At 38.1% G+C, this 15,662-nt stretch overlaps 1 protein-coding gene across 6 annotated transcripts in view; it reads left to right on the forward strand.

Annotated features, from left to right (window-relative positions):
• The window catches only part of PBX3 (PBX homeobox 3), a 230,906-nt gene that overhangs the window by 182,579 nt on the left and 32,665 nt on the right, over nucleotides 1–15,662 (forward strand). For 5 of the 6 annotated variants that reach the window (XM_065878600.1, XM_065878599.1, XM_065878596.1 and 2 more), the window contains one exon: nucleotides 3,971–4,106. In XM_065878600.1, coding sequence (XP_065734672.1) covers nucleotides 3,971–4,106 — 136 coding nt within the window. Of the gene's footprint in view, nucleotides 1–3,970; nucleotides 4,107–12,440; nucleotides 12,463–13,991; nucleotides 14,012–15,662 lie in introns of all 6 variants that reach the window. The other variant, XM_065878595.1, reaches the window with a different exon arrangement.

Genomic DNA, 15,662 nt, shown 5'->3' on the forward strand with positions numbered 1-15,662 from the left:
TGATGGAGGGAAGGTACTATTTTAGACAGATTTTTATTGGAATTAGTCTTCCAGTGAAAGTCTATGCATTCAACCTTTTTGATCTTTAGAATTATTTCCTAAGGATTAATTCTCAGAAATGGTATTATTAGATCAAAATGTGAACATTTTTAGTGCTCTTAATATATCACTAAATCGTTCTTTCCTGTGTTTAATCCAAAATGCGATACCTCTTGGTCTCATCTGTCTCCTCTGACGAGAATTCTTTTCTTCTGCCTAACCACCTCTTCCACCACCACCCCTCAACCTCCACCTCCAGCCTTCCACAGCAAACCCTGTTCTCCCGACCATTTCCCCAACTTGGTCACCAGTAATGAATTGTCATCTGTGAGGGCGTGTAGCACGGAGCCTGGGACAGAGCTGGTGCTCATGTTGGTTGCATTAGTGAGACCTTGCTCAGCCTTTCAGGCCTGGCCTAAATGCTCCCTTTTTAGGAAGCCTACTTTAAGCACTCCATTGGACTCATCCTTGCCGTCTCTTAAACACTGATACTATGTTTATACAATTTTCCAGACCGAAGTTCATGCAGACTGCCTTTATTGCAGTTTTTCAGGATTATTTCTTCTCTTCCCAAGTAAGTCACATTGTCATTGAAAGCAATGGCCAAGTCTTACACGTTTAGATTCCCCACAATTCCAGCAAGTGTCTTACACATAGTAGGCTGCAGAAAAATAATTTGTTGACTAACCAGATGAATGAATATTTCCACTTACTACTTATAATAGCTCAAAGAGTTAAGGAAGTAGCATCAAAAAACAAAAAACATTTTTAAATTGTCAACGTTGAGCATTTTAATTAAAAGCATTACATAACAAAGATATTTAAAAGTACTTTCTTCAGAAAGGAATCTTTTCTAACACAATTGCTATCCTTATTTCTGCGGATACTTTCCCATTCTTATCAACATGCATGCTCTTTTTTTTTAAACATAACTGCATTCATAATGTATACACCTAAATGATTTATTTTTCTTCCAAGAAGAGAAAGTAAGTTAACAAGCCAGAGTGAGCAGAGCCAGGGTGAGAAGGTGGCAGAGCTTGGAGCAGAGCCCCTTCTCCCACAGAGACTGCCGTCAGTAATGTGATGCTGATGGGACACAGCCCTGGGACTGATGCACACTGGCCTGAGGCATAGCCATTTAGAGTGTGGTGAACCCTGGGGGGAATGAAACTTAGGGGAAATGCTTAATGGGCATTTTCTACAGAATGTTTTTCTAAAAAATAAATGAAGTATTAGACCGAGTTCTCTCTTACGCCTTCAAGTGAATGCAAATACTGAGTTTTGCTTCCATCTATTCTTGTAGTGCGTCTTAGCAAGCCCTCTACACTGAGAAGGCACGGTTTTTCTGCTCTAGGCAAACATGCTCATTCAGATATATGATTCCCTTGCTCACTCTGGCTTTTTGTAAAGCCATACTCACATTTTCTTGGTAATTGGACAAGCCGAAGTATGTACTGGTGCAGAACAGTTAGGAATAAATTTGTGTAGGTCCCTCTACTCTTCTAGTAGAAGTGCCGTAGTTTGGATGCAGCCAGACTGTCTGGAGTAAGGTATTCTGTTCCGCCCATAAATTTGTTCTCTGAGGTTTTTTGATGTTTTCTAAAACCACTCCTAGGTAAAGTCAATAAATGAGCCAAACTTATTTCTGCTTTCTCAGTATGTTTCTGCTCATTCCCCCTTTTGTAAGTCCTCATTTTCCAAAGAAATGCCCTTGTGTGGTCTGCTCCACTGTACCCGGTCTTGCTGCTGGATTTCATGTTTTAGACTGAGTCACAAGCTCACGTACTTACATATAACGGAATTGAGGGGAGGGGCTGGATGAGGGGCAGTGAGGATTAGAGCAGACGGGTACATATCTGAGGGGACAGCCATCACTTAGCTTTAGCCTGTGGTTGCCTTCTGATGATGTGGGCCTGGTGTGGCTGATCTTCCAATTTTTCATAAGAAGCCAGAAACTTAGATTTTTATGAGCCGGTCATTATTGTGTTGTCTCAACAAACATTATCTGTGGGCCAGGTAATTATCTGTAAGTTTGACAGTTTCAGTATCTATTCTAGACCTTTTCCATCCTATTCATCCAGCTACCCACTCATCAGACTGTGCCTTTTCAAAGTGCCCCAGGTCAGGGCTTTGTTTTTCTTGTCAAGCAATGCCTGACTCCTGCAAAAATGCTGATTGCTATTCTTGGTGTACTTCTCTTTCATCTGTCTTCCCTCACCACCTCCCCCATCCAGTTCATCATCAAATCCTGTTGATTTTAATTCCCAAATAGATCCTGAATCTATTCTTCATCCCTCAGGAAACAATGGTTTAACCTTCCAAAAAATTATTGAAATTAAGAAGTTTCAGGGCTCATAACTTGAGATGTTTTGATCAGACCGAGATTTCTTGCTCCCTTGACTCTCCCTGAATGTTGAAACATAGATCACATACTTAACCTGCCACGTTAGTGACATCATTTTAACTTGAAGAATCTCATAGGGTATACACATTTACAACTGCCTACTGACGCTGTCTTTCCTGAGTATAGGATATCACAATTAAGATCATTAAAATTATTTGTAAGGCAATATTAAGAAAATTGTTTGGGGAAAGTGTTTTCCAGTTACTGGAAAATTTAATTTCAAGTGAAATCTGACAAATGCTAATTTTAAGGCTGGAATTCTTTAAAATCTTCAAAATAAAACCCAAATGTAAATGACATTTTTGCTATTTGAAATAAATTGTCAACAAATACTTGATCTTCTGACATTCCGCCACCCCCTCCCAGTAAAAACAAAGAATTTGTCCTCCCCTACTCTTTCCCTGTTAAGCAAACCATACCTCAGTCCAGGCAGTTGGCTGAAGCAGAAAAATCCAGAAATCCTTGATGTATTTTTTTTCCCTTACCTTCCTTCTCTGTCTTCCCCACCCACCCCCCCATCCAATTTATTATCAAGTCCTATTGCTTTTGCCTTTCAAATTGACCTTGAATCTTTTTATTTCCATTATTCTCTCCCTATGCCAAGTTACCATCATCTCTCAATTTGACCACTGTAGTTGTCTCCTTAAATATCTCTACATTTCCTTTCATCCCCTCCTTCAGCTGTTCTCAGTAGTCAAAATAATCTTTTTAAAATGTAAAACTTAAAACCTTTAATACTTCCGATTGCACTTAAAATAAAATTCAGAAATCCATATGGGGTCCACTAAGCCTGTGTAATCTGGCCCTTGTCCATCCTTCCAGACTCATCTCACATGTTCCCTGTTTTTACTGTGCTCCAGCCTCCTCTAGCACTTTGGACTTTCCGAACTTTTTTCCTGTTTGAAGACCATTCCCTCTGCTCATTCCTCTTCCTTCTACTCTTTGTCTGACTAAGTTATACACATTCTCCAGGCCTCAGATTAAATGTCACTCTTCCAAGGAAACCTTTCCTGACTCCATAATCTGTGTTAGGTTTCCTTCTTAGACACTTCCATTATACATTATTCTTTTCCTTCGTGATACTGGACATAGTTACCGTAATTTATAATTATTAATTTCTGTGTTGCTTGTCTAATGTTTTTCTTTCCCCTAACTTTCTACTCTCTCTCTTAACCCTCTAATCCCCTGTGAGCTCCCTAATAGACCTTCTCTGTTTTGTTCCAACTGGATCCTCACTGAGTATCTAGAACACATTAGATCCTCAATAAGTATTTGTTGAACAAATTAAAGAATGAAGTTAATTGTGCTTCACATTCTAGTATTTTTCTTAGTTATCCTACATCTTCACGTGAGTTGGATAGTTCTTTGGAGGACGCAGAGAGTATAATTTACAACATCATGGTGATTAATTACACCCTAAGAATGTTTAAAAACAGAAAGCGAACTTTTTTGTGTGATTCTAAGTAGTACATCCCTCTTTGGTTAATGTTGATTATAACGACAATTCTCTTTTTGGTTCTTTCATAGACGAAAAAGGCGTAACTTCAGTAAACAGGCCACAGAAATCTTGAATGAATACTTTTACTCACACCTCAGCAACCCCTACCCCAGTGAAGAAGCCAAAGAGGAGCTGGCCAAGAAATGCAGCATCACAGTGTCACAGGTGCGACAGGACTCCATGGGTCTGTCTTGTTTCCCCATTGATTATAGGAACCCTATTTCCTCTTCAGGGCATTCTTATCAAATTTCATATCCAAATGTTTCATCATCAAAGGAGATATAAAGAAAATATAGATATTTCCACATTTTTATGCGAGCTTTTAAAGCTTAGATAATTTCTTTTAATCCTAAATGTCAAGGAATCAAGGTAATCACCCGCTGCCCTCGTGGAAATCTATAGAAAAAAACATAAACATGCCATGGGGAGAGATGTGGTTTTACACTTACGTGACTCTTCAGTACGGCATGTAGTTCTGCTTTCCTGATTTAGATGACTGGTCTAAGCTTCCACCAGTGAGAAAGCAATTTATTTGTTGCCGAAAGGAAATTTAATATAGCCCTATGGTGAAAGTTTGAGGAATTCACCAAGTCCTTTCTTGAAAACCATGCTATGATATTTGGGTCTCAAAGATTTCTTTGCTTTCTTGTTATCCATTAAATAGAAGAATTAAGGTCATGCCTATCCCCGCTTTTTTTGTTTTTGTTGTTTTAAATGTCTGTTTGTAATAAATTGTGCCCCTAAAGTTAGCTGTCATCTTCTAACAAAAATACACTTAGTTTTAGGCAGATAAACTTGTATTTTAGATTGAGGGTTGGAAACAAATAATTAAACAAGCAACTGTACCTCCTTAAAAAATAAGTATATCCTATTGGAATTAGCTCTAAAATATAATTTATTTAATACTCATATTGTTGTTTATAGATTGTCATTTGAATAACATTTCTTTATAGCATGCAAATGTGGTAGTCACCAACCAGTTCTTGGAGTGGCATTTAAGGAAAAGCTGACCCTTTCCAGAAATTTCAGTGGTCCCTAGAGGTCACATGACATAAATTTTAAAGTAGCCTCTAAATAAATACTCCTATATATTTGAAGTTCAAGATTCTAAAGATCCCCTTCACAGTCCAGTGAAAGTTTCATATCGGTATTTTATTTTCATTTTATTTTAATTTATTTATTTTTATTGAAGTATAGCTGATTTACAATGTTGTGCCAGTCTCTGCTGTACAGCAAAGTGACTCAGGTATACACAGACGTTCTTTTTTTTATATTCTTTTCCATTATGGTTTATCACAGGATATTGAATATAGTTCCCTGTGCTATATAGTAGGACCTTGCTGTTAATCCATGCTATATATAATAGTTGACATCTGCTAATCCCAAACTCCCAGTCCTTCTCTCCCCCACCCACCTCCTCCTTGGCAACCACAAGTCTGTTCACTGTGTCTGTGAGTCTCTTTCTGTTTTGTAGATAGGTTCATTTGTGCCATATTTTAGATCCCACATATAAGTGATATCATATGGTATTTGTCTTTCTCTTTCTTTCTTTCTTTCTTTTTTTTTCAATATTTATTTATTTATTTGGCTGCACCGGGTCTTCCTGGCAGCACTCGGGATCTTCGTTGCCACATGCAGGGTCTTCGTTGTGGTACTCGGGATCTTTTAGTTGCAGCACATGAACTCTTAGTTGCAGCATGTGGGCTCTAGTTCCCTGACCAGGGCTCGAACCCGGGGCCCCCTGCATTGGGAGTGCAGAGTCTTAGCCACTGGACCACCAGGGAAGTCCCTGTCTTTCTCTTTCTGACTTACTTCACTTAGTAGGATAATCTCTAGTTGCATCCACGTTGCAAATGGAATTATTTCATACTTTTTTATGACTGAATAGTATTCCATTGTATATATGTAGCACATCTTCTCTATTCATTCATCAGTGGACATTTAGGTGATTTCCATGTTTTGGCTGTTGTGAATAGTGCTGCTGTGAACATAGGGGTGTGTGTATATTTTTGAATTATGGTTTTGTCCGGCTATATGCCCAGGAGTGGGATTGCTGGATCATATGGTAATTCTATTTTTAGTTTTCTGAGGAACCTCCACAATGTTTCCCATAGTAGCTGCATCATATCAGTATTTTAAGTCATTGTTATTTAAGGGAATATGGTCTGGGTTTGAGAAAATTTTTAGCTCTTATTTTGGCATTACTTTCCATAGAACCTCCAGAGCAATCTTAGATTTATAATTAAGATTTCATTTAATAGTTATTGTCACTCCCTTATGATATAGTGGCATGTCTTGATTCCTTTTGCTCAGTTTGAAATGGAATATAATTGATTTGGGCTACCAGTTTATGAAGACATATACTATATAAAACATTACTACCACAAGCACCTACTACTGTATAGCACTGGGAACTGTATTAAGTATCTTGTAATAACCTATAATGGAAAAGAATCTGAAAAAGAACATATAAATCAGCTATACCTCAATTAATACAAAAACTACATAGATCAGAAAAAAAAAAATCACTATCTGGGCTATGTAGTACTCACTGCCACTTGAAATACTAAGGAACAGTATAATATGCTGGGTCAGATAGGGAAGATGAAATTTAAAGTATATTCACTTCAAGTGGATGTTTTCTGGTGTGAGCATTTCCCCTGAACATTAGTGAAAGGATCGGGCTCGTACTGAGCACCAGCTGATGATGCCAAGTCAGTTTTCCTCCTCGCACAAGAGCTCTCTGACTTAGAACTCAGATATTTGTGGGTCCAGTTTAAACTAAGGTGTTTCATGCTTCCGCTCCTTTTCTTGCTTTTCTTTTTTACTTCTATAACATATTCACCATTGGAGAATAACACAGATTATATACATTTTTTGAAAATCAATATAATCCTAGTTTTTCATTGGGTGTACTAGCATCTTGTGTGTGTGATGTAGGATTCTTAACACATGCTTGTGTAATGAGTGAGAGAAGTTTCCTTCTGACTATTCTGAACTAGGGAGGCTTTGCTGTACTTCTAAAATAGGCTAGGATCCCGTTTACAGATTTTTAAAAAATAGTTAATTACCATGTTCATTTCACTGGTTTTCTATAGAAAAATAGCTTTGTTCGTTTTGGAAATATTTTAGTAATTGCTTGAGATAGAAATAATATAGACATAGACATATTTCTCTGTCTAAAAAGCAGACTTTATGACCTTCTTTTCTCCCAGATCAGCTTTTCAAGTGGAGAATTTCAGCAATCAGTGGAAGATTCGATGTAAATTGTGACAATTTCCTCTCCTTTGTACCTTTTTAATGCTTAAAAATGTTATTTCCACTCAACCATTCCCTTTTCCCCCACATCTCTGATGTGAAAGCAATAGTGAAAATTTTCACTATTGAAGACATCAGTTGCTAGCCTTTTTTTTTTTTTGCCACACTGTGCAGCATGCGGGGTCTCAGTTCCCTGACCAGGGATCGAACCTGTGCCCCCTGCAGTGGAAGTGCAGAGTCCTAACCACTGGACCTCCAGGGAAATCCAGTTGCTAGCCTTTTAAATTAGTATCTTTTTTTTGCTTTTTAATTTTATTTATTGATTTGAATATTATTTTTCTACAGCAGGCTCTTATTAGTTATCCATTTTATACATATTGGTGTATATATGTAAATCCCAATCTCCCAGTTCATCCCACCACCACCACCACTACCCCTTTCCCCCCTTTAATTAGTATTCTTTTGTTTAAGTTGTTTAGAAATGAAAGCAGAGAATATTCCAGACCTGACAGGTGAACTAATTTCTAAATAGAAAAAGCAGTGTTTTAAATATACATCATACTAAAATACAATAAAATTTAGAATTCAGAAGTTGTTCATGGGACTTCCCTGGTGGCGCAGTGGTTAAGAATCCACCTGCCAAAGCAGGGGACACAGGTTCGAGCCCTGGTCCAGGAAGATCCCACATGCTGCGGAGCAACTAAGCCTGTGCTACGCGACTACTGAGCCTGCCCTCTAGAGCCCACGAGCCACAACTACTGAGCCCACGTGCCACAACTACTGAAGCCCACGCACCTAGAGCCCATGCTCCGCAACAAGAGAAGCCACTGCAATGAGAAGCCCACGCACCGCAACGAAGAACAGCCCCTGCTCGCCACTACTAGAGAAAGTCTGCATGCAGCAGAGACGCACTGCAGCCAAAAATAAATAAATAAATTTATTTTTTAAAAAAAGAAACTGCTGAGAAAAAGAATAATTAAAAAACAGTTGTTCCTATACAAAGCTAACTTTAAAATATTGAAACCTGGGAGAGGAACCAAGATGGTGGAGTATAAGGATATGCTCTCAGTCCCTCTTGCGAGAACACCAGAATCACAGCTAGCTGCTGGACAGTCATTGACAGGAAGACACTGCAACTCACCAAAAAAGATACCCCACATCCAAAGACAAAGGAGGAGCCATAATGAGATGGTAGGAGGGGTGCAATCACAGTAAAATCAAATCCCATAACTTCTGGGTGGGTGACTCACAGACTGGAGAACACTTAGACCACAGAAGTCCACCAACTGGACTGAAGGTTCTGAGCCCCACGTCAGGCATCCCAACCTGGGGGTCTGGCAACGGGAGAAGGAATTCCTAGAGAAACAGGCTTTGAAGCCTAGTGGAAATTGATTGCAGGACTTTGACAGGACTGGAGGAAACAGAGACTCCACTCTTGGAGGGCACACACGAAGTAGTGTGTGCATTGGGACCCAGGAGAAGGAGCAGTGACCCCAGGGGAGACTGAACCAGACCTACCTGCTAGTGTTAGAGGGTCTCCTGCAGAGGCAGGGGATGGCTGTGTCTCACCTTGGGGACAAGGAAACTGGCAGCAGAAAATCTGGGAGGTACTCCGTGGCGTGAGCCCTCTCAGAGTCTGTCATTAGCCTCACCAAAGAGCCCAGGTAGGCTCCAGTTTTGGGTTGCCTCAGGCCAAACAACCAACAGGGAGGGAACCCAGCCCCACCCATCAACAGTCAAGCGGATTAAAGTTTTACTGAGCTCTGCCCACCAGAACAACAGCCAGCTCTACCCACCACCAGTCCCTCCTATCAGGAAACTTACACAAGCCTCTTAGATAGCTTCATCCACCAGAGGGCACACAGAAGAAACAAGAAGAGCTACAATCCTGCAGCCTGTGGAACAAAAACCACATTCACAGAAAGATAGACAAGATGAAAGGGCAAAGGGCTATGTACCAGACAAAGGAACAAGATAAAACCCCACAAAAACAACTAAATGAAGTGGAGATAGGCAACCTTCCAGAAAAAGAATTCAGAATAATCATAGTGAAGATGATCCAGGACCTCAGAAAAAGAATGGAGGCAAAGATCGAGAAGATGCAAGAAATGTTTAACAAAGACCTAGAAGAATTAAAGAACAAACAAACAGAAATGAACAATACAATAACTGAAATGATAACTACACTAGAAGGAATCGATAGCAGAATAATTGAGGCAGAAGAACGGATAAGTGACCTGGAAGACAGAATGGTGGAATTCACTGCTGTGGAACAGAATATAGAAAAAGGAATGAAAAGAAATGAAGACAGCCTAAGAGACCCATGGGACATTAAACGCAACAACATTCGCATTATAGGGGTCCCAGAAGGAGAAGAGAGAGAGAAAGGACCAGAGAAAATATTGGAAGACATTATAGTCGAAAACTTCCCTAACATTGGAAAGGAAATAGCCACCCAAGTCCAGGAAGTGCAGTGAGTCCCATACAGGATAAACCCAAGGAGAAACATGCCGAGACACATACTAATCAATTTGGCAAAAATTAAAGACAAAGAAAAATTATTGAAAGCAGCAAGGGAAAAATGAAAAAATAACATACAAGGGAACTCCCATAAGGTTAACAGCTGATTTCTCAGCAGAAACTCTACAAGCCAGAAGGGAATGGCATGATATACTTAAAGTGATGAAAGGGAAGAACCTACAACCAAGATTACTCTACCCGGCAAGGATCTCTTTCAGATTGGATGGAGAAATCAAAAGCTTTACAGACAAGCAAAAGCTAAGAGAATTCAGCACCACCAAACCAGCTGTACAACAAATGCTAAAGGAACTTCTCTAAGTGGGAAACACAAGAGAAGAATAGGACCTACGAAAACAAACCCAAAACAATTAAGAAAATAGTCATAGGAACATACATATCAATAATTACCTTAAACGTGAATGGATTAAATGCTCCAACCAAAAGACACAGGCTTGCTGAATGGATACAAAAACAAGACCCATATATATGCTGTCGGCAAGAGACCCACTTCAGACCTAGAGACACATGCATACTGAAAGAGAGGGGATGGAAAAAGATATTCCATGCAAATGGAAATCTAAAGAAAGCTGGAGTAGCAATACTCATATCAGATAAAATAGACTTTAAAATAAAGAATGTTACAAGAGACAAGGAAGGACACTACATAATGATCAAGGGATCAATCCAAGAAGAAGATATAACAATTAGAAATATATATGCACCCAACATAGGAGCACCTCAATACATAAAGCAACTGCTAACAGCTGTAAAAGAGGAAATCGACAGTAACACAATAATAGTGGGGGACTTTAACACCTCACACCAGTGGACAGATCATCCAAAATGAAAATAAATAAGGAAACAGAAGCTTTAAGTGACACAGTAGCACCAAACAGATAGATTTAATTGATATTTTTAGCACATTCCATCCAAAAACAGCAGATTACACTTTCTTCTCAAGTGCACACGGAACATTCTCCAGGATAGATCACATCTTAGGTCACAAATCAAGCCTCAGTAAATTTAAGAATGTTGAAATCATATTAAGCATCTTTTCTGACCACAATGCAATGAGATTAGAAATCAATTACAGGGAAAAGAACGTAAAAAACACAAACACGTGGAGCCTAAACAATACATTACTAAATAACCAAGAGATCACTGAAGAAATCAAAGAGGAAATCAAAAGCTACCTAGAGACAAGTGACAATGAAAACACGACGATCCAAAACCTATGGGATGCAGCAAAAGTGGTTCTAAGAGGGAAGTTTATAGCTATACAAGCCTACCTGAAGAAACAAGAAAAATCTCAAATAAACAATCTAAGCTTACACCTAAAGGAACTAGAGAAAGAAGAACAAACAAAACCCAAAGTTAGCAGAAGGAAAGAAATCATAAAGATCAAAGCAGAAATAAATGAAATAGAAACAAAGAAAACAATAGCAAACTAAATGCTAGTTCTTTGAGAAGATAAACAAAATTGAAAAACCATTAGCCAGACTCATCAAGAAAAAGAGGCAGAGGACCCAAATCAATAAAATTAGAAATGAAAAAGGAGAAGTTACAACAGACACAGCAGAAATACAAAGCATCCTAAGAGACTACTACCAGCAACTCTATGCCAATAACATGGACAGCCTGGAAGAAATGGACAAATTCTTAGAATTGCATAACCTGCCAAGACTGAATCAGGAAGAAATGGAAAATAGGAACAGACCAATCACAAGTAATGAAATTGAAACTGTGATTAAAAATCTTCCAACAAAGAAAAGTCCAGGACCAGATGTCTTCACAGGTGAATTCTATCAAACATTTAGAGAAGAGCTTACACCCATCCTTCTCAAACTCTTCCAAATAATTACAGAGGAAGGAACACTCTCAAACTCATTCTATGAGGCCACCATCGCCCTGATACCAAAACCAGACAAAGGTACTACAAAAAAAGAAAATTACGGACCAATATCACTGATGAATATAGATGTAAAAATTCTCAACAAAATAGTAGCAAACAGAATCCAACAACACATTAAAAAGATTATACACCGCGATCAAGTGGGATTTATCCCAGGGATGCAAGGATTCTTCAGTATATGCAAATCAATCAATGTGATACACCATATTAACAAATTGAAGAAGAAAAACCATATGATCATCTCAATAGATGCAGAAAAAGCTTTTGACAAAATTCAACACCCATTTATGATAAAAACTCTCCAGAAAGTGGGCATAGAGGGAACCTACCTCTACATAGTAAAGGCCATATATGACAAACTCACAGCAAACATCATTCTCAATGGTGAAAAACTGAAAGCATTTCCTCTAAGATCAGGAACAAGACAAGGATGTCCACTCTCACCACTATTATTCAACATAGTTTTGGAAGTCCTAGCTACAGCAATCAGAGAAGAACAAGAAATATAAGGAATCCAAATTGGAAAAGAAGAAGTAAAACTGTCACTGTTTGCAGATGACATGATACTATACATATAGAATCCTAAAGATGCCACCAAAAAACTACTAGAGCTAATCAATGAATTTGGTAAAGTAGCAGGATACAAAATTAATGCACCGAAATCTCTTGCATTCCTATACACTAATGATGAAAAATCTGAATGAGAAATTATGGAGACCCTCCCATTTACCATTGCAACAAAAAGAATAAAATACCTAGGAACAAACCTACCTAGGGAGACAAAAGACGTGTATGCGGAAAACTCTAAGACACTGATGAAAGAAATTAAAGATGATATCAACAGATGGAGAGATATACCATGTTCTTGGATTGGAAGAATCAATATTGTGAAAATGACTATACTACCCAAAGCAATCTACAGATTCAGTGCAATCCCTATCAAATTACCAATGGCATTTTTTATGGAACTAAATCAAAAAATCTTAAAATTTGTATGGAGACACAAAAGACCCTGTATAGCCAAAGCCGTCTTGAGGGAAATAAATGGAGCTGGAGGAATCAGACTCCCTGACTTCAGACTATACTACAAAGCTACAGTAATCAAGACAATATGGTACTGGCACAAAAACAGAAAAATAGATCAATGGAACAAGATATAAAGCCCAGAGATAAACCCACGCACCTATGGTCAACTAATCTATGACAAAGGAGGCAAGGATATACAATGGAGAAAAGACAGTCTCTTCAATAAGTGGTGCTGGGAAAACTGGACAGCTACATGTAAAAGAATGAAATTAGAACACTCCCTAGCACCAAACACAGAAATAAACTCAAAATGGATTCGAGACCTAAATGTAAGGCCAGACACTATAAAACTCTTAGAGGAAAACATAGGAAGAACACTCTTTGACATAAATTACAGCAAGATCTTTTTTGATCTACCTCCTAGAGTAATGGAAATAAAAACAAAAATATACAAATGGGACCTAATGAAACTTAAAAGCTTTTCACAGAAAGGAAACCATAAAGAAGATGAAAAGACAAGCTCAGAACAGGAGAAAGTATTTGCAGATGAATCAATGGTCAAAGTATTAATCTCCAATATATATAAACAGCTCATGCAGCTCAATATTAAAGAAACAAACAACCCAATCCAAAAATGGGCAAAAGACCTAAATAGACATTTCTCCAAAGAAGACATATGGATGGCCAAGAAGCACATGAAAAGCTGCTGAACATCACTAATTATTAGAGAAATGCAAATCAAAACTACAGTGAGGTGTCACCTCGCACTAGTTAGAATGGGCATCATCAGAAAATCTACAAACAACAAATGCTGGAGAGGGTGTGGAGAAAAGGGAACCCTCTTGCAATGTTGATGGGAATGTAAATTGATACAGCCTCTCTGGAGAACAGTATGGAAGTTCCTTAAAAAACTAAAAATAGAATTACCATATGATCCAGCAATCCCACTATTGGGCATATACCCAGAGAAAACCATAATTCAAAAAGACACGTGCACCCCAATGTTCATTGCAGCACTGTTTACAATAGCCAGGTCATGGAAGGAACCCAAATGCCCATCGACAGACAAATGGATAAAGAAGATATGGTACATATATACAATGGAATATTACTCAGCCATAAAAAGGAAGGAAATTGCGTCATTTGTAGAGACGTGGATGGATCTAGACACTGTCATACAGAGTGAAGTAAGTCAGAAAGAGAAAAACAAATATCGTATACTATTGCATGTATGTGGAACCTAGAAAAATGGTACAGGTGAAATGGTTTGCAGAGCAGAAGTTGAGACAGAGATGTAGAGAACAAACGTATGGACACCAAGAGGGGAAAACCACAGCGGGGTGGGAATGGTAGTGTGCTGAATTGGGTGATTGGAATTGACATGTATACACCAATGTGTATAAAATTGATGACTAATAACATGCTGTATAAAAAAATAAATTAAATAAAATTCAAAAATTAAAAGAAAAAAAATTACCAAGGACAACAAAGCAGGGAAGTAAAAGCATCTGTCCTTGCAAAAAAAAATGGAAACCCACTGATAACAGGCAACTAGAGCAATACTGTTTTAGCTAGATTTAAAGTATGCGAATTTGATTTATTCTTTATTGCTTGAAATACTTAAAATACTGTTTAAAATACTTAATAATTAGGAATAAGTAAGGAATTTTCAGAAGAAAATGTTAGGAAATATCTTTAGTAGTTTGAGAATAGTCTTTATAAAAACAAAATGTGTAAACAACAAAGGAAAAGGCTGATAAATTCAGTGGTAGGACATTTATCAAAGTACTTAATAAAGACTGTGAAACATCAACATGATACAACCATTTTAGTAAAGATTGGATCAGACAAGAATTACCAATAGAGGGACTTCTCTGGTTGCGCAGTGGTTAAGAATCCTCCTGCCAATGCAAGGACACGGGTTTGATCCCTGGTCTGGGAAGATATCACATGCTGCAGAGCAACTAAGCCTGTGTGCCACAACTACTGAGCCTGTATGCCACAACTACTGAAGCCCACACACCTAGACCCATGCTCTGCACGAGGAATAGCCCCTGTTCGACGCAACTAGAGAAAGACCGTGTGCAGCAACGAAGACCAAACACAGCCATATATCAATCAATCAATAAATAAAACACTAGGAGTTGTTTCATATTTTTTTAAAAAAGAATTATCAATAGATATTAAATCTAGGAGGATATCTGTATGAAGAACATGGTCTTAAAGTATCTCTCCATAGGCCTTTTATTTGTTGCAAGGGATACTTCTTTAGAAAGGCAATTATAGAGTGGAGAAATGGAATAAAACCCTGACCAGGTGATTAGATGATTGTAATGATTAGATGATTGATCACCAAAGAGGGGCAAATGGACATTGTGTGTAGTATTTTGCCCTGGAATGTAACCTGAATGTAATCACTAGAAAACATCAGACAAACCCATAATGAGGAATGTTCTATTAGGAAAAAAACGTGGGGAGGGAGCAGTATTCTTTACAAATGTCAAAGAAAGGCCATGGAAATGTTCTAGATTAAAAGAGGCAAAAGACACATGACATGTAGATGTAATGATCAACCCTAGACTGGATCCTCTCCTGGAGGGAAGAATGCCATAAAAGAATTATTGGCTTAAATTTACTAAAGTGAATTGTAATTTGTAATTGTACTGTGGTTATATAAGAGAATATCTCTAGTCCTAAGAAATACACACTGACTTACTTAGGGGTAAAGGTCCATGATGTATATAATTTACCCTCAAATCGTTCAGGAAAAGAAAGTGTGTTTATATATATGTTTGTGTGTGTGTGTATGTGTGTATATGTGTATATATAAACACATACATACAAACATACACACAGAGCAAGTGCATGTGTTTGAGTGCACAAAAATGCTAAAATGAATGGGGCAAAATGTTAGTAACAGGTGAATCTGGGTAAAGGGCACACTTACATGTTCTTTACACTATTTTTATTCTTGCAACTTTTTTTGCAAGTTCGAAATTATTTCA

Source organism: Phocoena phocoena, chromosome 6 (assembly GCF_963924675.1).
Source record: "Phocoena phocoena chromosome 6, mPhoPho1.1, whole genome shotgun sequence".
NCBI lineage: Eukaryota > Metazoa > Chordata > Mammalia > Artiodactyla > Phocoenidae > Phocoena > Phocoena phocoena.